The following is a 23523-nucleotide window of genomic DNA, read 5'->3' as shown; positions in this document are numbered from 1 at the left end:
GCTTCCACATCCCAGGCCATTGTTTCAGCCAGGCTTGAGAATATTGCTGCTGCTCAAAGCTCAGATGCAGCAAACGAAAGGGAAAGTAGTAGGAGTGGGTAAGATGGTTGCCAGGCCCAGGAGACCAGCCCTTGCTGACCTGCTGCTGTCACATTAATTTAATTTATGCTGCAGTCGCTAATATGCAATCAGATTAGCAGCAGGGAGAGACATGAGATGGGCAAGTAAGAAAAAAAGAAACAGGAAAAATATGCCGTGAAAGCAAACCTAGCCTCCAGCCTGTGGTGTCTTTGCTCTCATTGCATAGTATGCTAATATCTTGGATGGCCTATAATTTAAAAGGGTTTCAGCTGTTTGTAGTATGGTACATGCCATCTGAGTTCCCATGAACTAACAGCAGGAAACTCAGTCTGGAGCATTCCTCCTTGGTGGACCAAGTAGTTTGGTTCCACCAGGTCATTTCCATGCCCTATAAGTCCAAAGGGGTTGATGTTCAGTCTCATGAGAGCAATCTATGCTATTTCCAACTGAGTGCAACATATTTTCCTTGCATATCATGTTGGCAGGGTACTTCAGGACCTGTTTCCTTCCCACCTAGTGAGCTGCTGAGGCTTGGTCTATACCAGGCAGGCAAGTCAATTGCAGATACACAATTCTAGCTACAGCAATTGCATAGCTAGAATTGACTTAACTGAAATCAACTTACCTGGCTGTCTACACAGGGGGAGGACAATGGGAGAAATTCTCCCATCAACCTCCCTTACTCCTCCTGATATTTAGGAGGACAGGAGTTGACTGTCAACCCCAGATAGTTCAATTTTGCACGTCTCTACCGTGCATGCAAAATCAAACCGTCTGGTTTCATCTTCTCCATAGTGTATCTACACTGTGTAGTGTAGCGTATAGTGTGTGTGTGTGTGTGTGTGTGTGTGTGTATATATATATAGTGTAGTGTAGTGTAGTGTAGTGTATCCTTCTGGGGAAAAAAGACCTCATTCTAAGACTAAGCTAGCTCAATCTACCACATCCCATTTCTATTGCCAAGTTCAGGTTTACAGCCAGTTGTTCATATTTTAAGGCAATGGGGAATGGATTGGCCAAAAAGTGTCTGGCTATGGAAAAATGACAAAACATACATTGAAATTTTCTTTAGGTTTTGGGGCTGGGGGTGAGGCTGGGGCGGGGGAATGGCAGGTGGATACTGCCTTTTCTCTTGGCGAGTGTCTCTCTTCTGTTTTCACTTATCGTAAGAAGCTGCTTTCCCTGGTGAAATTGACTGTGATTAATTTTTATTGGGTGAAAATGTCATGGGATGAATTTGTCCATATTTGTGATAGTCCATATATTGCTCAATTTTTCAAAATAAATCTCTTCTTCTTCCCTCTGAGGGTGTTTTAACACCCCTGGAGGGACGAAAAATAGGTTTCTTTTGACAATAATTTCATGTTTTTTCTAGGGCAAAATGGATGCAAGTCAGGAATGACATAGTATCTCTTAACATGTTGTCTGTACCTGTATAAGGCATTGTTAACATTGTTCTGACCCTGTCACCTTGCAGCTCTGTCGTCTCCAGCACTGTTTGAATGCCCGTTTTTAAAAAAGGCTCTTTTCAGTGGCACAGACGCATCTCCCTAACTATATATCATCTGATCCTCCAACCCCTTACCTTGTTCATGCCGGCAATCACTACAATTAGAAGAAAACATTTCAGGACAAAGCCCATAACTTCTACTTCTGGGTGTCTGAGCTTAACGTCTCCTTCATTTGCCTTTTCTTTTTTGCAGGCGAGAATGAGTATCTCCATCACTTCCTCTGTTGCCTTAGACATTCTTCCTCTGAAGTTGCATCCATTCTCCCAGAGCACCCCAATGGGCTTAGACTGCGTGGGCTGGAAACGGCGTATCTCCTTTCCGGGTGTGTATGCTGGGTACTTCTTTCTTTGGCAACTGTTGTACAAGAACTAATTTCTGTTTTATTGACTGCAGAAACTATATAATGTTGGCAATATCATCCAGTGTTGTTACGGTAAGAATAATGACTGTGCCTTTACAATTTCCATATCCTCAGGCTAAAGCTGTGCAATTAAGGCACTTTCTGCAGGGGGTACTACTATTAGCCTATTACAGATGGTGAGAGTGAGGGGTAGATAGGTGCAGTCTGGGTTGCACAGGAAATAGAACCCAGATCCCCTGACTCACAGACCTCTTCTCTAAGTACTAGGCAACACTATCTGCCTCTTCAGTTTATTTCCATAGGTGTGGGTTTAATATTGTTTAAATTCACCAGAGGATCCAGCCCCTCACGAAGAGTATTGTGGAACATGCAACTCCTGCAGCTGGTCTGGGTCAGCTTAGTTGGGCTTGGGCTCTGGGCTGTAAAATTGTGGTGTAGACGTTCAGGCTGGGACTGGAGTCTGGTTCAGACTATCCATTCATTCAAGGTCAGCAAGGGTTGGGGTACTGAAGATACTGTCCCTAGGGGCACATATTAGACCCACTCAGTGCTAATACTGACAAACCTATTCAGACATTTTGTGGCAAGTCACTTAAAGGACACTGGTTAGCCTTAAAATTTTGACATCTATTCTTACCTTGTTACTAACTCTGCCGAGAGAGAAAAATAGACTGTCAGGACTCTTGGGCTCTAACCCATGAAGGGAAGTGGGGTCTGATGGGTCACAGTAAGGATCAGATACATTTTGGCTCTATATAAGAACATCAGAATGGCCAGACTGGCTCAGACCTATGGCTTGTCTAGCTCAGTTTCTTGTCTTCTGACAGTGGCCAATGCCAGGTGCTTCAGAAGGCATGAGCAGAAGAGGCAATCATCATGGTCAAACAAAACATGCTGGCTGGTAGCCACTGACGGAGCTGTTCTCTTGAACATATTTTGTTCTTATTGGAACCCTGTTGTAGTCTGGGCCTTTCTACCATTCGTTGGTTGACTGTAAAGAAATAATTTGTTTGTTTTAGATCTGCTGCCCATATGCTCTTTGGGTGAGCCTCTTCTGTTATGTTAGTGAAGGAGTAAACATTTCCTTATTCTGTTTTTCCACACGGTTCATGATTTTCTAGACCTCCAACACTAGCCATTTCTTTTATAAGTTGTAAAGTCCCAACCTCTTTAAGCTCTCATAATAAGGAAGCTGTTCGTTGCCCCAGATAATTTCTGTTGCACTTTCAGTGCCTTTTTCAAATCCAATGTGTCTTTTTAGGTGGTATAACTATATCTGTGTGCAGCACTCAAGATGTGGGCATACTATGACTTCGTATAGAGACAATATGGTATTATCTGTCTAATTATCTATTCTTTTCTGAATGATTCCCAATATTTTGTTAGCTTTTTAGTTTGTAGGGTGCCACTGGACATGGAGCAGATTTTTCCAGGTAATAATCCATAGTGATTCCAAGATCTCGTTCTTGAACGGTGACGGCTATTTTAGACTCCATCATTTTTGTATGTATAGTCAGGATTATATTTTTCCATGTGCATTATTTTGCATGTATCAACTCTGAATTCCATCTGCACTTGTGTTGCTCACTGACCCAGTCATTTGTAACTCTTTGCCCTCAGCGTTGGACTTAACCATTTTTAGTAATTTTCTAGCATCTGCAAATTTTGCCACCTCACTGTTTCAAGAACTTTTATGAGAATTTGAGCAAGCACTGCTCCAATGAAAAACCCAGCAGCGCGCCACTCATTCTGACTTGTTTCCCCCTATCTTTTAAGTGGAGTACCCCCAATGTTCTCAGGATGATCTTACCATCCTGCAATTACTAGAATGACAAGCATTTTGTTATTTGTAATCACCCTGCCTCCCTCTGCTTACAGCCCAATCCCCTGTGTGAGTAGCTCAAACTCTATTGCAGTTAAGAACAGACTCTGGAGCTAAGGTACGTGCTTTAAGCAGACCTCATGTATGAAAGACAGGGTTTCGAACCTGGGTGAGGGGAGCTGCTGCTGCTTCTCCTAGCCCTTGTTCCCTCTGTGATTTCCCCCTGGTTGCAGAAGGGGATTGCCTTTGGGTTCTCATAGCGGTTCTAGGCTCTCTCAGAGGGTCTGCAGGGTTTGTCAGCCACATTGTCTCTACAGGGCTGCAAACCCTCCCTTGTGATGTCGACTCCAGAAGGATGAACCTTGCAGAGTTTTTAAGTGTACTGAGTCTTCCCTGTGGGGGTTTCTGTGGGAGGGAACCATTGGTACTTGACTTAGTTCTTCTGTAGCACAGAGGAAAGAACGTGTTTTGCCTCCAATTTGTTGTAAGCTTCCTTTCTTGCAAGTCAGATTGTAAGTACAAAGTAGGAAACTGTAACTGAGAGAAACAGCAATGTGTAACAAGATTTCGGGTTAAAAGGGGATGTTCTGATGTCCCATAGGAAATGCAGCTAGCTCAAGATGATCTTACCTACGTTACAGGTTTAATTAGGTTTCAGCAAACACAACAGAGACTGTGTCTCATGCTAGCTAGGGATCTTTGGGGTTGATGCAGTTCATCTGAGTTGCTAACTAAATACTAACACAACTAAATGATTTAAGAGATCACATTAAAGAAGTGTGTGCTGTTTTTTTATGGGGAATATGCATGAGATCAGGGTCTACTTCATTTCCAGGGTCAAATTTCTTACAAAGTTCAAACCCAAGTCCCACAGTTTATGAAACGGGAAAGTACCCCTGCCAGATTCTTCTGTTCACTGGCTAACCAGATCTGCCCAAAGATAAGCTGAGAATTCTAACAGTCTCAGAGTGGGATGATGAAAGAACATTATGTGGGAGATTTTCAAAGGCACAAATGGTTCTGCACCAGGCCCCCAATGACTGTCAAGAAGAGTTGGATGCTTAGCTGCCATCTGTGGCTTTGAAAATTTCCCTCTATGCTTTCAGCAATATAGTGACCCTGAGAAACTGGACAGGGTACATAGATCTTAAGGCTTGTCAGGATCTGTACTGATTATCTATTTAAGCAGAGTATTATGAGCAGCAGGCTTAAAAGTGTTTGCTTTCACGGTGGCTACTAAAATTCAAACACAGAGGCTGTGCCTTAGCTGGTTTCAAATCCCACCTGCTGGAAACCTACTTCTGCTGAGATGTCTGCAGATCCCAGGAGCCACCTGTGACTACTGACATCTCTGTGACTTCGTCTTGCCTCCATCCCATGTGTTGGTTTATTCACAGATGGATATTGTTTGACTCTTAGACCCTGGTTGTGAGCAGTCTGGAACTTGTCTGTTTTGTGCCTTCTCAAATAAAGCCGTAATCCCTGTTTGGGATCCTTAGGCTTTGCCCCAATGGACATAAATAACACTATTGTTCTGAGCGCAGCTGGCTCAGAAAACTTTAAATTCATAGTAGCCCTCTGTGTGTGTGTGTGTGTGTGTGTGTGTGTGTGTGTGTGTGTGTGTGTGTGTGTGTGTGTGTGTGTGTGTGTGTTTATATTGAAATAGTTTAAACTTATTATTAAAGTAAAATAAAAAGTGAATGTGGACTGACCAGTAGATCAGCCTCCACACTTCCACATTAGCATCTGACAATGGGCCACATCCCCCTTGATGAACTGACTTGTTTCCTTCTGTCTTGATGTTCACAACTCCACATTAACTGATGATAATGGGCCATTTCCACCCTGACTGAATATACCTTACCATCTCTGGCCCCCCTTTTACTGACACCCCTTCTTTGAATCCTCCTCTGAAACCCGCCCCCGCCCACTCATGCATCTGACAAAGCGGGGCTTTGCCCACAAAAGCTTATGCTCCAAAATGTCTGTAGTCTATAGGGCGCCACAGGACGTCCTGTTGTTTTTGAAGATACAAACTAACTGGGCTACCTCTCTGATACTGACCAGTAGGTGGTGCCCTGTGGTTTGAGATAACAGACTCCCATAGCAAAAGGGACTCATAAGCCGCGTCTACACGTGCACGCTACTTCGAAGTAGCGGTGCCAACTTCGAAATAGCGCCCGTCACGGCTACACGTGTTGGGTGCTATTTCGAAGTTAACATCGACATTAGGCGGCGAGATGTCGAAGTTGCTAACCCCGTGAGGGGATGGGAATAGCGCCCTACTTCAACGTTCAACGTCGAAGTAGGGAACGTGTAGTCGTTGCGCGTCCCGCAACATCAAAATTGCAGGGTCCTCCATGGTGGCCATCAGCTGAGGGGTTGAAAGACGCTATCTCCAGCCCCTGAGCTTGATGGTGGCCGCGTGGAGCGGCCCCTTAAAGCTCCCCGCCCCCTCCCTTCCTGTGCAGGAAGCTGAGAGAACGTGCAGGCGGCAGCCCAGACACGCGGCCAGCCTGCACGTTTCTGAGCACCACAGACACCCACCCCAGCTGCGATGGCCGCACGGCAGCCCCCCAAGCGCCCCCAGGGGACCCCCCGAAGGCGAGCCAGGGCTCATAGCCCAGCAGACAGGCAGGAAAGCAGCAGCGGGGCCCCTCCTGGACAGAGGCCGAGCTTCAGGACCTGCTGGGGCTCTGGAGCGAGGAGGAGGTGCTCCAGGTAATGGGGAGCAAGAGGTGGAACGCGGATGCGTTTGCTCGGCTGGCCGAGGGCCTGGCCGCCCGGGGTCACCCTGCTCACACTCTGGATCCTGTCCGGAGTAAAGTGAAGGAGCTGCGGCAGGGTTACACCCGGGCCCGAGATGCGGCCAGCTGATCTGGGGCCGCCCCCGTCACTTGCCCCTTTTACAGGGAGCTCAGGGACATCCTGGGCCCCCGGCACACCTCCTCCCCTCCGGCCACTCTTGATACCTCAGCCGAGGAGCCCCAGCAGGCCCCGGAGGCGGAGTCCGCCCCGGAGGCAAGCCCCGCACCCCGGGGGTGCCCCCAGGAGCCCACCCCTGGGGCACCGGAGGAGGAGGAGGAGGAGGAGGAAGGGGAGTCCTCCTCCAGTGACGCCAGCCTGAGGATCGCCATCCCATCGCAGAGCTCCAGCCGGGCGTCTGCCCCCCAGGTGTCCCCCGACTGTGGGAGTGGACCATCAGGTATGTATCCCCCCTGATGCACACCCCCGGGGTTGAAGGGCGGGGGTAATAGATATGACCAGGGCCCTCCACATGCCCAGATGACCATGGCCCCAAGGACAGCAGTGGCATGTCCCTCAGAAGAGTGCATCAGCTCCTGCCCCCCGCAGCACGACAGTGCCATGCCCCATCCCCAGAGCTGGGGGGAGCGGAAACTCTAGGGTCCCCCAGGGGGAGGGGGTGGGACACCCAGCAGCAGCAGCAGCAGCATGTGATGGAGTGGGGGGAGTGCAAATGCGAGACTCAGGCTACATATAGCCGTGTCTACACGTGCACGCTACTTCGAAGTAGCGTCACTAACTTCAAAATAGCGCCCGTCATGGCTACACGTGTTGGGCGCTATTTCGATGTTAACATCGACATTAGGCGGCGAGACATCAAAGTCGCTAACCCCATGAGGGGATGGGAATAGCGCCCTACTTCGACGTTCAACGTCGAAGGAGGGAACGTGTAGTCATTGCGCGTCCCGCAACATCGAAATTGCGGGGTCCTCCATGGCGGCCATCAGCTGAGGGGTTGAGAGACGCTCTGTCTCCAGCCCCTGCGGGGACCTATGGTCACCGTGTGCAGCAGCCCTTAGCCCAGGGCTTCTGGCTGCTGCTGCTGCAGCTGGGGGTCCGTGCTGCATGCACAGGGTCTGCAACCAGTTGTCGGCTCTGTGGATCTTGTGCTGTTTAGTGCAAGTGTGTCTGGGAGGGGCCCTTTAAGGGAGCGGCTTGCTGTTGAGTCCGCCCTGTGACCCTGTCTGCAGCTGTGCCTGGCACCCTTATTTCGATGTGTGCTACTTTGGCGTGTAGACGTTCCCTCACAGGGCCTATTTCGATGTGGTGCTGCATCGAAATAGGCTACTTTGATGTAGGCTTCTGCCTACTTTGGCGTGTAGACGTTCCCTCACAGGGCCTATTTCGATGTGGTGCTGCATCGAAATAGGCTACTTTGATGTAGGCTTCACGTGTAGACGTAGCTTATGAGAAACAAGAAGCAGAATAGCTCCCAGTGGCTAAGGATGATCTTGGGGCTACAACTGGCAGGTTACACCTCTGCCCTGATCAAAGAGGAGGGAGGAGCCGAGCTGGGTTTGAATCGGGGGTGGCAGTTAGAGGCTAGGGGAAGGGAGAGCTAGAAGGCAGCCAGCCTGAGGAGGGGGAAAGCTACAGCCCAGAGGGGCACCCCTCAGGGTCTTCTCCCCAGGATGGGTTGGAAGGACTGTCTCTGACTGCTGTACTGTCGCTTCTGTGAGAAACTGGGCATCTGTTGCCTAATAAACCTCCTGTTCTACCTGCTGAGTGAGAGTCACTCCTGCCAGCGGATGGGGTGCAGTGCAGGGGGATCCCTGAACCCCATCACAGCAGCATCTCCCGGGGATGGGGATGGGGAACCTGCCGCAGAGGGGTGGGGGGACAAGGGCCACGGCTCGGGGCCCACACTAACGGCTGTCTCCACTCTTCTTCCCCCCTCCTGTGTTCCACAGCTGCACCATCGGAAGGACTGGAGAGTGCCGGCGAGGCGTCAGTGGTCCCAGACAGCCCTCCGGGGCCATCACTCCAGGCCAGCCCCTCGGCGGAGGACCGACCAGCCCCACGGCGGAGAAGACGGCGGACCCAGCACCAGCAGCCAATGGCAACGGACCCCCAGCTGCTGGCCCTCCACCGTCGGCAGCTGGAGGTCGCTGAGCAGCAACTGCGGGTGGAGGAACGCTGCCTCCAGCTGCAGGAGCGGGTGCTGGCCTGGCGCCAGGAGGCATGGGGGGCCTACATGCGGACCCTCAACCGTATCACGGACTCCCTGGCCCCCCATGCCACGCCGGCCACTGCAGCGCCCACCCTGCCTGCTCCACCTGCTGCTCCACCCGCTGCTCCAGCTGCTGTGCCGTCCGCCGTCGCACTGCCACCCGCCACCGAGGGCCATTCCGCCAAGGGGCACCTGGGGCCAGCTGACACTTGCCGGCCGTATCTCCCCGTCCGCCTGGCCCCCAGCCAGCCCTGGCCAGGCCTGAGGCCGAGGCGGGGATCCCGGCCGCCCACTCCCAGCACTGGACTTTAGGGGTGTGGGGCCCAGGATGTGGACCCCCCCCTTTGTATATGTTCCCCCCAGTTTTAAGTTAGTTTGTTGTAAATAGTTTGTATATTTGGCCCCTGTTACAATGCTGATCCTTACCCCCCCATGTAAATAGTTCTCCCCTTCTTTGTCTTCCCCTTTCATGTTATCCCTATTTTTATAATGTATATATATTGAGAAGTTATTTTCCCTGTACATAGTTAGTTAGTCTTGTTGATAATAATAATAAGAGTTCTAAAGATATTTGAGTTGACAAACAACTGTCTGCTTTTATTTTTACAAGAAAAGTGGGGGGGGCTCTTGGGTGCTCTGTGGTGTGGGCGTAGGGGCAGGGAGTGTTGTGGAGGATGTGGGGGGTGCAGTGGGGGGCCTGCCAGCATTCACCCCGTGGCCTCATCGAACTGGGCCCGCACGGCCTCCCGGACCCGGGTCCCTTCGGGGTCCACCTGGCTCCTGGGGGCAGCGGGTGGCTGCACATCGGCCCTGCCGGCCTCCACAGCCCAGCCCAGAAAGAAGGCCTCCCCCTTGCTCTCCACCAGGTTGTGGAGGGCGCTGCACGCGCCCATAATCTGGGGGATGTTGGTGGGGCCCACATCAAGGCGAGTGAGGAGACACCTCCAGCGCCCTTTGAGGCGGCCAAATGTGTGCTCCACCACCTGGCGTGTGTGGTTCAGGCGCTGGTTGAAGCGCTCCTGGCTGGCAGACAGATGGCCCGTGTATGGGTGCATGAGCCAGGGCCGGAGGGGGTATGCCATATCTGCGATGACGCAGAGGGGCATGGTGGTGTCCCCCACAGGGATCTCCCCCTGGGGGATGTAGGTCCCCGCCTCCAGCCGGCGGCACAAGCCCGAGTTCCGGAATACCTGGGCGTTGTGGGTGCTGCCAGGTCAGCCCACATAAATGTGCAGGAAATGGCCCCGGCTGTCCACCAAGGCCTGGAGGACCACTGAGTGGTAGCCCTTCCTGTTTAGGTAGCGTCCTCCACTGTGCTCCGGGGCGCGGATGGGGATGTGAGTCCCATCCAGAGCCCCAAAGCAATTGGGGAAGCCCAGGGTGGCAAAGCCTGCGATGACGGCATCCGGGTCCCCAAGCCTCACGAGCCTGTGGAGGAGCAGGGCGTTGATGGCGCGGACGACCTGCAGGGGAAGCACATGGGAGAGCACCAATGAGGGGTGTGCAGGGTGTGTCTGGCCCTCCCCTGCCAGGGCCCCCCTCCACTCCCTTCCCCTGCCAGGGCTGCCTCCCCCTCCCCCCGTGGGTCTTCTTACCTCCATGAGGACAGCCCCGACGGTGGCCTTGCCAACGCCAAACTGCTGCCCCACGGATCGGTAGCTGTCTGGAGTGGCCAGCTTCCAGACAGCGATGCCGACCCGTTTCTCCACACTGAGGGCATGCCGCATGAAGGTGTCCTGGTGCCTCAGTGCGGGGGTGAGCCACTGGCATAGCTCCAGAAATGTCTGCCGGCTCATCCGAAAGTTCTGGAGCCAGCGGTCGTCGTCCCACTCTCCGAGCACCAGCCGCTCCCACCAGTCGGTGCTCGTGGGGTAGCTCCACAGCCGGCGGCAGGGGGGGCGGTGGGGTGCTGCAGGGTTGGGGGCTGCGTCCTCCTCCCCTGTGGGCAGCTCCTCCTTTGTGGCAAGGAGGTGCTCAGCTGCCTCCTGCATGGCATCGAGCAGGCGAGCACTGCTCCTGCTCCTGCAGGGGCGGCTGTGTGGACCTCTGGCTGCTGCTGCTGCTGCTGCTGGGGGTCCATGACTGCATCGCTCGAGGTGTGCGTGCCTATGGCTCTGCAGACCGCGTGCTGTGCAGGCTGAGTGTGTGTGGGAGGGGCCCTTTAAGGGAGCGGCTAGCTGTTGCCCCGGAAGCGCTAGTCCGCCCTGTGACCCTGTCTGCAGCTGTTCCTGGCACCCTTATTTCGATGTGTGCTACTTTGGCGTGTAGACGTTCCCTCACAGCGCCTATTTCGATGTGGTGCTGCGCAACGTCGACGCTGAACATCGACGTTGCCAGCCCTGGAGGACATATAGACGTTATTCATCAAAATAGCCTATTTCAATGTCACTACATCGAAATAAGTTATTTCGATGTAGCGTGCACGTGTAGACATAGCCATACAGTTGCATCTTCTGGGAGGCACAGAATATTCTGAGCTCAGCAGTGAATACGAGTGAATGTTTAATGTTGTGCCCTTCACGTGAACCTCAGCAATTCTCCTTGAAGCGGCAGGATGCTGGAATGAAATGCCACAACGAAACCCTTTCAAATTCACAAAAATCTCGGGAGAGGTAAAAAATTTTTTTTCAAGCTCTGCCATCCTGGGATTGCCTCCTACTAATGCTGAGAGAGGGGGAGTGTGTGTGTGTCTTTGCCCATTTTCATCCTGGTAGGCTGGTTCTCGGTAGCCAGTAAGCAAACAATGCCATTTGCCTGGGCAAAGCTCCAGGCTCACTGGAGAATCTGAAGATCAAAAACATCTTTGAGGCAGCTGCAGTATAAAAATCTGTACATTTCCTTTTTTACACAGCTCTGTTTTCATAATTGTTGCCTTTGACACACCTCTGGGTTATTTAACACAGAATCCAATATAACCTTTGACCAGATCTTTTAAATATCATTTAATAGTTCTTCTTGATGCTAAAGTTCTAATTGCCTCTATATTAATAATCATTTAATTCATGGAAATCCTCTGTATACACATATGTAAGGAAGATGGAGGCCTCCTGCAGTTGTGTTTGTGTGTGGCCAAGTGGTGCATATTGGTAAAATCCCCACTTCCAGAGTCTGCTCCTTGCATCTGATTGGACTTCCATCCTGTCCTCCTGGTCTGGCAGGGTCATGGCCATGATGCATGGCTTTTCTTAATAGAGGTAGAAATTACCTTATGCCTTACAAAGACAGCTGCACCATCTTTGATATTTGTAGTGATTTCAGGCAAGTCACTTAACTTAATAGACACTTGCAGTAAGTAATTTTCCCCACCCTTTGCCCCACCTCTTCCCATCCTATGAGGCTGATTTGTCAGTATTCTTTACATTTTTTTCCTCTCTCTCTATTATATTCTTGTCATGCCAATTTGCTGTCATCAGAATTCCCAGATCTGAAGACGTGTGTCTGTCCCATGAAAGCTCATCGCCTAACAAATTATTTTGTTAGTCTCTAAAGTAAAGTGCTACAGGACTGCTTTTTTGTTTTGTGAAGATGTAGATTAACACGGCTACCTCTCTGTGACTATTCAAGAGGGGTGTGTGCTTAATGCAGGAAAAATTATGTGAGTTTCATCCGCGCTTCTGTTCTTTGTACTAGAACAAAAAAATACTGTACAAGGTCTTCTAACAATTTAGAAGGTGAGAGACCAGCTACTCCTGTCTAGGACATGGCAACTTTGCATCAGAGAAGAATGGAGTGGAGGAGTTCAGAACCTTTTAGCTCCTGGTTGGTTGAAGACCTCCTCCTTGCAGTCTTTGATACTGCTGAGCATGAGATGGTGTTCTACCCACCTGCCAGCCATTCGCATCTGGGATAAATGAGATGCAGTAGTTTGATTCTTTCCTCTTATAGTCAGACAATTAATTACGTATTCCACGGGCTGTTTCTTGTAGGGTTCTGCAGTGTTCTGATCAGTATGTGAGTAGTGATGCTTGTGAGACATTGGTAGGTGGAGAAGATGCAACTCAAACTGCTTTGTTTTAAAAGTCAGTTGTTTGATACTGGTAGCTGGTTTTGCTCTGCACAGACTATTGAGACTGTAGTTCAGTACAGAGATTTGCAATCTGCAGTGGACCTTCAGGCTCCCTGACTACTCTGGGAATCTCAGGTGGCATTGATTACTACACTAAGTGCCTTTGCCATTAGTAACAGCAACGAAGGGTCCTGTGGCACCTTATAGACTAACAGAAAAGTTTTGAGCATGAGCTTTAGTGAGCACAGACTCACTTCATCAGATGCACACGAAAGCTCATGCTCAAAACTTTTCTGTTAGTCTATAAGGTGCCACAGGACCCTTCGTTGCTGTTACAGATCCAGACTAACATGGCTACCCCTCTGATACTTTACCATTAGTGCTTTGTTAGATAGTTATGGCCTTTTCTCTCCAGCTGATGCCTGTGCCATTGTGACTGGACTACTGCAGTGTACCATAGGTGACGGTACAATTCAAAACACATTGGAAGCTTCCATGGGCACAGTACATGGATGTCCACCTGCTTAGCATAGCTGACCCTGGAGTACATGTCATAATGTTTGTCCAGAGGCTCTGCTGGATTCCTTGCTGCGATTTAAGATACTGATTTTGGTCTATGAATCCTTTATATTTTGGGCACTATTTTCCTGGGAAAGTGCCTCTCACTACGCTGCTCCAGAGGATAAGCTCTACTTCTCTGTGGACTGAGAGCAAAGTTCAGGTTCTCACCCTGGTTGCAAACATGCCAGAGCCACAGTTTGCAGACCTGGCATGAGATTAGTTGAAAAGCACAGTCCCCTCCCTGACAGATGACCCATTTCACCTTTAAGGCACCAGCATTGAACCCCAGCATTACTGCTGCTCCCTTCAGGTAGGATAGTTGCCTCTCATGTTGCCGGCAACTGTTTGGAGGCTGAGTGCTCTCTTCCCGACTCTTAGGGAGAGTTGTATGAATTATCCTCCCATCCTTTGGCTTCTGGCATCCTGGAGCCCAATGTGTGCACACAAACTGCAGGAGTCTTTGGGGCAGTCCAGGAAATACAAGGGTGAGTACCAGGCTAACCACAAGGGTATTGACAGTGCGTATGACTCAGCACATTCTCTAAAATCTACCTCTTGGGGACAATGGGAGTCTATGATGTTAGTAGTTTCCTAAAGGAGCATTTTCCCATCTCCCACTCCAGTATGGGAATATAGGGAGGGCCAGGAACACTACTGTCTGCTCCTCACTCAACAAGACTCTGATGGATTGGAGAAGGCAGCCCAAGCCTGGATTATGGAAGATATGAAGAAGAAGCGGCTACCTGACACCCCCCTGAAGGTCCTGGGATCAGTACAGAGGAGGGATGGTTGTTGTCTGCCTCCTAGAAGAGGGGAATGGTGAGAGTTTTAGGGACTGTGGTTTGAAGGAGAGATGGATAAGTGCATTAGGAGAGACCTCAGGGGAGGGCTGGGCTGGAGGTTTCGGTCAAAGAAGCCTGTTAGAGGTTTCAAAGGGGTCAGCCATATTAGTCTATTTCAGCAAAAACAACAAGGAGTCTGGTGGCACTATGAAGATGGACAGAATTGTAAATTTAAGTAATAAATATGTTAGTGTTTAAGAGAGCACTGGACCCCTTCTTGTTTTTGCGGTTTGGGCTTGTTCCACTGGAACCTGATCAGGAAACATCCCAATTATATAGTTCTGGTAAACCAAAATCAACAGGGTTTGCTCTCCCTTCCTGGGTGAGTGTAGACTGCCACCCCAGTACTGACACAAAAAATGATTTACGAAAGGGTGCGTCTTACGCACTTGCCATGAGAAATAAGGCATGGCTGCTTCTATAACCACGTGCTGGAACTCAGCGTAAATAAACCCAGATGGAATAGCGAGGTGAGAGTTCCTGCTTGAGGAATGATTTGTGTAAGGACTTTCTAAAGTAATCTCTTTCCACAGTGGCAGGCATTGCTTTGCCTCTGTGTGCAAACGGAATATCCCTCATGTTCTCTGCAAAGGCTGGCACACAGCCTTCGTTATCAAAGACCTCCTCTTCCAAATGATCAAGAAAGCCAGGGCGTTATCTTTCACAAGGCCTGTCTACATGAGAGGAAGTTGCTTCCCAAGTTTAAACAGGTTCTGCAAAACCAGTTCTACTACTGGCCAAGGTTGAAGTGAACCTGATTTAGGGGGACTGAATCAGTATTAGGGAATCAGATGAGACCACCATGTTGCTGGAACCAGCTCAGAGCTCCTAAGTCTGGTCTGCGCTGGCTTTCCAGCAGGTTTTAACGCTGGCCTAGCTGAAACAGCTTTAAAACCAATTTGGATTTCTTTTAAAACTTCTTTCAGCTTAAGAGCTGCAGCATCTTCAACTAAACTGCCCTCTGAGAGCCCCAGAGATGAGCTAAAGAACAGAGCATCTGGGGATGCTTCACTGGCTCACCAGGCTGCACTGCAGTGTCAGTACTGGCCCTGGCTCGTGCCCTGAGCCAGTGGTGAGGCAACTACCTTGCTCTGGCTGGCACATCTGGGAAGCCTGGCTGGTTTTTACAGTATTGTAATCCCTGTGTAAACCGAGCCTTTAGGCTTGCATTTAAGAGACCCGCCGAGAGCAGGGCAGGCATTTGCTTAGTGAGCTGTGCTGCTAGGGGTAGACAGAGGAAGGTGGTTTTTCAGCTGAGGGCGCATGTACTGTCTTTCATCCAGTTTTCCCAGCTATGGCTGGGCTGCTGAGTGCACACCAGGCAACAGTTAATGTGAAGATGTTTGACAACTGTTGGAGACAGCTATTCAGGCAGGGACATAATCACTCAAGAAGAGGTCTTCCATGTGTCTAGAGGCAAGGTTGTGGCTGCAAAAGGCACAGCTGCATTAGTGCACCCCCAAAGCTGGAGCACCAAATTGCCCCAAGTTTTGTGGTTCCCTACACAGCTCTGTGCTGCATATGGGGCGGCCCCATTCCTGGTCAGCCCCCTGAAGTCTGTGCTCAGCTGGGCCATCCCTAGGAGTATTCTGAGCCTGGGACACTCCTGCCCACTCTGTCTCCCTTCCACCACCATCTATCCACCCTCCATCCCTTCTGCAAGCCCCTGCCCCGCTCCCATACCACCCTTGCTCGCCCCCACTCCATCCCTGGCACCAGCAGCAGGGGTCAACCCTGCCCACTCACTCACCAGCAGCAGTGGGAAGCAGAGTAACCCAGGTCCAGCCCATTCTGCTCTGCTGGTTCCCAGCAGCCTCCCTCCATTTCCTGCTGCTCATGACTGTGTGTGTGTGTCGGGGGGGTGTTCTACCCCTCCCCACAAGGCCCTCTCCTATGAGCCAGGGGGGTGGAGCAGGTGGGACCAGATCACATCACTTGGTGCCATGGCCACTGGTGAGCATGGGGGCAGACCCAACCTTTGTTGCCCTGCTCCTGTCCCCCATATCTCGGGGCCGGCCCTGCACAGATCTTGCCCTTGTAGCCCTGAGTGAAACCCCACCCCATGAAGCAACTGACCTTCCTCCCCGCCCCCAGAGCACCCTGCCTTGGCAGGGGGCTGCAGAGGGCACCAGAACTTCTAAGGAAGGCTCCTATAATGCTCCTTTTCTCTTGAAGGGCCTCAGGGTTATGGAACCAACATTCTAGAACACAGCATGCCCGCCTGGGGAGTGTGCCCACTGGTGTGTGTGTTCTCAATTTCACCCCTTTCAGTGCTGTAGCTTGAAATGCCCATCCCTTCCCCTCTTCGCTGTCGTGGGGCTAGTGTGGTGTTTAAATGGTTGGAAGCTAATGACGATATCAGCATTAGTTTGCACTCTGTCTATAAATCATAAAAAGATTAAATGGATTGAAAATTGACACCCTAGGTCTAATTATAACCACCAATGTTTGCTCTGGCAAAGTGCACTCATGCATCGTATGTGGAAGTCTGTGCTATCTGGTTCCCAGTGTAAAACGTTACTGAGGGGTTACTGTGTGTTAGAGAGGGGCTAGATGGGAATACAGGCACTACCTGCTCACCAACCCTTTCTGATCCTTTTTTATTTGGAAAAGTGGAAGAAAATCCTAGAGAACCATAAACAACTTTGTAGACAATCCAATTGTCCCCTCCCCAAAATCAGCAGAACAGCCTAGAATAGGAAAACACAGATGATGTTGGTTTAAGCTTTCCTGGACATGGCTTGCTTTCTTGTTGTGTGTTATAGGGCATTTCTCCCAAGAGAGTGGGCATCTGTGAGTGGAGCCCGTAGGCCTTGCTACAATGCAGCTAACACGCTGTCCCATTTTCTCAGAAGGAAGTCGGTTCACATGAAAAATTGCTGCCAGAGACATGTTTGTTGATGGCATCTTTCCATGAGGTGATGGGATCCTTGAGCATGACTTCTGCTGCCACAAGTCATCGTGTGTATATAGTCCATACGTTGTATTAAAATGTGCCTACCTACTGACACGGTGAGGTCACTGTTGTGTTATTACTGTTACAATGGCACCTACAGGCTCCAGCCGGGATGAGAGGACCCTTGCAGCAGGGGCTGTACAAACACGTAGTAAGGGGCTCCGGCAGCTTACAGGTTAAATGGACAAGACAAGGAAAGGGTGGAAGAGTAATCAAAGGCGCAGAGAGGGGACTTAGAGCAGATCAGTGGCAGAGGTGGAAACATACTCTGTCTCCTGATTCCCCTTTGAGTGCCCTAGCCATTAGACCACCCTGCCTTTCTGGTGCCCTCTAGCTATACTTAATGTGTGTTACCCCACTCTCTATCGTTACATGTGCCCTCCTGTCAGTGCCTTTTTGGGTGTGTGTTATAATATGAGCAATGCTGCTTAGATCTGGCAGGACAGCAAAGAGAGATGGCTCCATTTAAGCCCAGTTGCGAATGCGGGGACATTTCTATCATAAGAGACCTAGGAGGGGGCGTGTTGTAAAATATGAAACTGGAGGTGCCTTTCATTTTTCTGCATTGAAAAGATAATTTCATGAAACTCCCTCATCCCGGTGGAAATTGAACAAAGGGCTGCTTATTATAAAGGCACAGGGGAACGTTCAAGGACGTGCGACTTTTGAGTGGCTGGCATTGTTCAGGGCTTTGTGGGGCCGAGAAGACATGGAATACAAGGGCGTTTCCATGCGAGAGCGCATCAGTGGGGCAGAATTCTGTCACAGGAAAATATTCTCCTGCTGCACTACTGGACTGCCGGGAGGGAAGACAAGGAGGGTAGTTGTCCCTGGTCCCAGCGTTTCAAAGGGGTCTGGAGCTCTGGCCACTGCTGGAAGCAGCAGCAGCCCCTTTTAAATGCTGCGGCATTACTGTGTGCAGCTCTGAGGCAGGGGGAGGAGCCTCTCCCCTGGGCCCTGCCCCTTGTGTTCTTGGCCCCGCCCCTTCTGGGGTGCAGAGCTTGGTCCCCTTCTGACCTTGCCCTGATGCCCACTGCAGCTGCTGGTGCCACTGCTACTGGGGCAAACCCAAAGCGATTTCTAATTCAAAGCTGGAGACAGCGTTCATAGGATAACATCTTTTCTCCTTTGACAGAATTACTAAAGCCGAAAATTTCAAACCCTGGCACCTAAGCCTGGGGTGCTAGATCGCCGTTTAGGAATCTCAGGAATAGTGGTGTAATTTTCTAAGGAGCTATTGTTAATTTCAATGGAATTGGCTGGCACTTTGAAAATCAGATTAGCCTTTTTAAACTTAAATGTGGTTTTTAGGTGAATTCATGTCAGAAAATCTTAACCTAAGCATTGATTACCTTTATCAGATGGCTGTTGGTATGGTGGAGTAACCTGCTGGGGTTTGACTGGCGTAGAGCTGATCTGCTGCGCACTTTGGCTACCAAATCAGCTTTCATCACAAATTCATTGTCCTGATTTTCTTTTATCTCTTTCAGAGACCCTCACCATCATGTGTACACAAAAGGCCAAATTTCTAGTCAGTGTATCTTGTGTTCAGTTGAGGAGAACAATCATTAAGTCTCATGAGAGAATTCTGCTGGCATACTGTAACATTCTGCATCTGAACAGAGACACAAAATGGCAACTTACAAACTCCTCAGAGAAAAGCCATATATTCTGTAACTGCATTATGGCAGCTGCTGTCTGAGAAAGAAGGCTGAAATCTCTTAAGGTGAGGGTCTCCACATTCTTGACCAGGCTTTTGGAAAAACCAAAGAAAGTCTAACTCTAGAAAACTATTCCAGGTTTCACACAGTGCCCAGTATATGCTTGGCTCTCACTTTTACCTGTCTGCTTATTTTAAAGATAAACTAATTCCCACAACTGGGGGTAGAGGGATGGTAAAGGTTATCTCCCTTTTTCAGGTAGGGAAACAAAAGTTAAGAGACTCAGCCAAGGCCATCAAGGCAGTCAGTATCAGGGATGGGACTTTGAACTTGAGGATTTCTGGATTCAATGGATGTTCTCAGATCACCCGACATCGCCTCTATTTAAAATGTTTGTCCCCTGCAAGGCTTAAGTGCAAAGAGTTGGAAAATTTTGTTTAAGATTTGTTAAATTCAATTCCCAGATTTTCTGCTAGTCTAATATAAACCCTGGAAGTGTTTAAGACACACCTGTCTGCCCTGCTAATGGAAGCATGATGGAGTGGCAGTCACAGTCCTATCCAGTTGAAGGCTTGTATATTTTGTTTTACTACAGGGGCCCTTGCCATCTCAGAGCTCTACCCTGGCTGACTAATATGTCTGTTATTGATGTCAGCCAGGAATCTCTATGTACTAGAGAGAGATGAGCCTCTGTTTCTCTGAGTGCTATGGGAAATTAGAAGTATTAAACTAACAGGCAATTTCCCTTAATAGACTCACGGGAAGTATCCTATGGGCCGAGGGGGTGAGATCTCCAGTTACAATCGTGTAAATCTGGAGTAATGAAAGCTCTTCACCGAATAAGTTATTTTGTTAGTCTTTAAAGTGCTACAGGACTGCTGTTTTGCATGATAAAGGGTGGCAGCTTTATGAACTGCATGTTCCCTTTTCCTTAGATACATAATCAAACAATGTGAAATCTTTATTTCTCACTGGTGTGAGCAGTTTTGCACAGTCTCTGCTGCAGTGCAAACCATGTGCTCACTGCTGGATTATTTTAAAAAGTATCCGCCAAAACTACCCCCTCACAGCAGCATTTCTGATGGGAGTGCAAAGAGAGGGTGGTTTGGAAATGCCCCTTCAGACTGGCGACAGGGCAGGCGTTGCTCCATCATGCAGGGAAACAGCATCCCTGCAGGCCACCTCTTCTTTCCATGCTACCCTGGTGCTGAGAATATTTTCAGTCACTAAAAAGGGGGAGTCAGTGATTCCACTGAACTTGGCCCTTCTGCAAGCAGTCACTCAACTAATCAGAGAGACCCCCAGAGTTACACCACGTGGGAGGGGAGGACACATGATATTTTTCAAAGCTTGCATGCGACAGCAGCAGCCGCACTGAATCACGATCTTTTTGTTCCAGCGTCGAGCATTTGTTTTTTTCAATTCTTGTTCTGAGCACTTAGGAAATAGTTCTTAGCAGCAGCCAGTGGTGACCAGTTAGTTTTCATGTTAAGTCCTTTCTGAGGGTCTTCGGGGAAACAGAGAACACAAGGTCTTCTTGGGCCTTTTTAAAAAGGTGTGAATTATGCTACCCTCATTTATTGTTTAAAATGACCAATCTGTGGAAGTGGAAGCCAAGAGCTCTGCCCCACCCTAGGCTTTGTAATGCATCCAAACCAGCTTTAGGAGAAATCTGCTTCTGGGAGCTGCAGCTGAAAGCTTTTCAGCTGCCACAGAGGGAGCCTCCTTAGTGGACCCCTATGATGTCAGGTTGCTTGGTGCAGCTGACTAGCAGGGACCGGGCTAGGAATCCAGCTCAGTCCTTAGACAGCAGTACCAGGTACCACTGCCCTAAGTGCCGCTCCAGTGTGCTCAGCCTCCTTCCTCCTCCGGCACAGCAGAGCCCTCGGCTCTCCCTTTTACCTGCCTGCATGAGGACTCAGCAGTGCCCCAGTGAGTCCAGCGGGGCACATAGTGGAGAAAATTGCAGCAGTAGTGGAAGCTCCGGGCTCTCTCCGGGTTCAGATTCGGACAGCAGTGGGGTAGTGTGCGGTGGCGGTGGGATGAGAGGCGTGCTGTCCAGGTACTGGAGTCTGGAGAGTCTCCATTCAGCTACAGGTAAGAGAAACTCTTCTACTGCGACATGATATTGCCCTGACCTTGAGAAACAAAATCAACTCATCTGGGGAAATTCCATAAGTTGGAAGCGGGCTGCACGGTCCCCAAGTTGTGCATGAAATGCCAGAGGACCTTGAAACGCTTCTTGGACTGGGGGCACAAAATGGGTTCTTAAAGGCTGTGGCAACATTGCTTAGGCTCTCCCTAACTCAAAGCGATCCTTTCCGGTTTGGAATGGCATTTCTCTATGCCATATAGATACACAGAGCTAGCATCCAGTGCTGGCATTTCTCTGTTTCGGTGACACTGATAACGTGTCCAGCTGTGTGCTGTGCCATAGAGGAGGGATAGCCGGTTTGCTTTCTAGCATACCGAGGAGAAGGGAAGCCAGTCCTTTGAGCTGACTGGACAACTTGGACGATGAGATTCTCGACTCCTGGTTTGATTCTCTGTTCTCAGGATTTTTCAGGGAAGTTCGCTCCTGCCTACGTTTCAATTTCTCCTTCACTTGGTGCGGTGCATGTAAGGTCTGGACACGGGAACTCTGAGCCTGGGGAGAAGGCTAATATTCCTGGCTGATGTTAGTATAGTGAGGAGGCCCTGGCAGCAGTTCTAATGGTTGGAGATGACCCAGTGCTTCACTGCTCCTCACGTTTGTTGCCCGACTGTGGCAGGTTGGGGAGATTTTTAGCAGAGCTGCACCAAATGGTTTTTTCCTTTAAGCCAATTCAGACAAGTGTCTCTGAGCATGTCAGCTGACTCCCATTTTTCAGGCAGCATTGCTGTGTGCTACCAGCCAGAGGCATACCTACGTAGATATTTTAGCTAGGGGGGTGTAACTTGCCTGAGCTGCATATACTGTTAGTTTATGAGGGACCTTGTAAAAAATCCCTGCAAATGGCATGTTGTCAGTACAACATTTTTATTGTTGGAGTCCACACCTGAGCAGAGCACGGCTGCCCTGTACTATCTTGTCTGTGGCCTGGGAGGGAGCCGTTGCCCCCTCAGGTCTCTTCTTTGGGAGGAGCACTCACAACTGAGGGGATTAAAATGATGGGTGTTCATGGGGCCCGGCCTGGAGATGAGACTTTTAGTTTTCATTTGAAGGGGTTTTGTGCACACACTAAGTCTGTGTGGTAACTCCTTGTGGTTCAAGGCAGGGCTGAGGGAGGCAAAGACTCTGAGAGTGAAACAAATCCCGTTCCATCATTCTGACCTTGATGTAATAGTTTAATAGGAAGAAATTGCTGAACCCTAAGCCTCCCTGGCTCCTTGAGAACACTGCAGTAAGCCAGAGTCACAGTCACAGAGTTTAAGGCCAGATGGGGGTCCCTACAGCATATAGTCTGACTTCCTGCATATCACAGGCTGTCAGTACCACCCAGCACCTGACCACTAAACCTGACAGTGGGTAAGAGACTGAAGTAAATGAGTCCATAGGAGACTAGACTGTTATGTGCCACAGGCAGATAACATGAGAACAGCCATACTGGGTCAGCCCAGTAGTGCATCTATCCTGATTTCCTGTCTTCCAGCAATAGCCAGTGTCAAGTGCTTCAGAGGGAATGAACAGAACAGGGTAGTTTACTGAGAGAGCCATCCCCTGTTGTCCAGTTCCAGCTTTGAGAAGTTCAGAAGCTTAGGGAGACTGGAACCCCCAGATCATCTTTGCTAAAAGCCGTTGGTGGATGTATCCTTCGTGACATCATGTAATTCTTTTTTGGAACCTTGTTATGGTCTTGGTCTTCCTAACAGCCCCCAGCAATGAGTTCCACACGTTGGCTGAGTGTTGTGTGAAGAAGTACTTCTTTATGTTTGGTTTAAACCTACACCCTAATTAATTCCATGGGGTAAGCCCGGTTCTTCAGTTATGTAACTGAATGAATACAACTTTCACTTTCTCAGTACTATTCCTGATTTTACAGATCTCTACCACACCCCACTTAGCTGTCTCTTTCCCAGGCTGAACAGTCCCAGCCTCGTTAAGCTTTCCTGAGACTGAGGCTGTTCCAAGCCCCTAATGATTTTTGTTGCCTTCTCTGTACTTTCTCCAAAGTTAATACGTTTTTAAACGGTGCAACCAGAACTGTATCTAAAGTTCAGGTGTGGCTTTTCCATAGACAGGTTGAATAAATCCTGCAGAAGTTTTGACAGCCTCTGCACATTAAACAGATGTTTTTCAGTGAACTATCCACAATGAGTCCAGGATATTTCTTGAGTAGTGACAGATAATTTAGGCCCCATCCTTCCTCGGTATAATTGGGGTTCCACCTAGCAGAGTTGAATTTCATCTGCCATTTTGTTACCCGCTTACCCAGTTTCGTGAGCTCTCTTTGTAACTTTGCAGTCAGCCTTGGACTTACCTATTTGCATAGTTGAATCATCTGCAGAATTTTCCACCTCACTGTTCACCCCTTTCCAGACCATTTATGAGTAGGAGGGACTGAGTTGCACTAGAGCAATGGCAGGGAAATGACTAAGTGGGATATACTCAGATAATCCTGGAAAGTGAACTTCCTCTGCATGCTGCAGAGGGAGACAAAAGCTTGCCCAGGCCACAGCCAGTCTGATGGGGGAAAAATTCCTTCCCAACCCAACATGAGGTGATCAGTTAGACCCTGAAAAGTGAGCAGGAACTACCTAGTCAATC

At 49.5% G+C, this 23523-nt stretch overlaps 1 protein-coding gene across 4 annotated transcripts in view; it reads left to right on the top strand.

Moving 5' to 3' along the window:
- Positions 1 to 23523, top strand: part of ARHGEF4 (Rho guanine nucleotide exchange factor 4) — a 394947-nt gene that overhangs the window by 190867 nt on the left and 180557 nt on the right. For 3 of the 4 annotated variants that reach the window (XM_075003696.1, XM_075003695.1, XM_075003699.1), the window contains one exon: positions 1785 to 1914. In XM_075003696.1, coding sequence (XP_074859797.1) covers positions 1785 to 1914 — 130 coding nt within the window. Of the gene's footprint in view, positions 1 to 1784; positions 1915 to 20598; positions 20874 to 23523 lie in introns of those variants that run through there. The other variant, XM_075003698.1, reaches the window with a different exon arrangement.

This window comes from Carettochelys insculpta, chromosome 10, assembly GCF_033958435.1.
Source record: "Carettochelys insculpta isolate YL-2023 chromosome 10, ASM3395843v1, whole genome shotgun sequence".
Taxonomy (NCBI): Eukaryota; Metazoa; Chordata; order Testudines; family Carettochelyidae; genus Carettochelys; species Carettochelys insculpta.
Note: the sequence above shows the minus strand (reverse complement) of the source record. Positions and strands in the feature narration are given on the sequence as shown.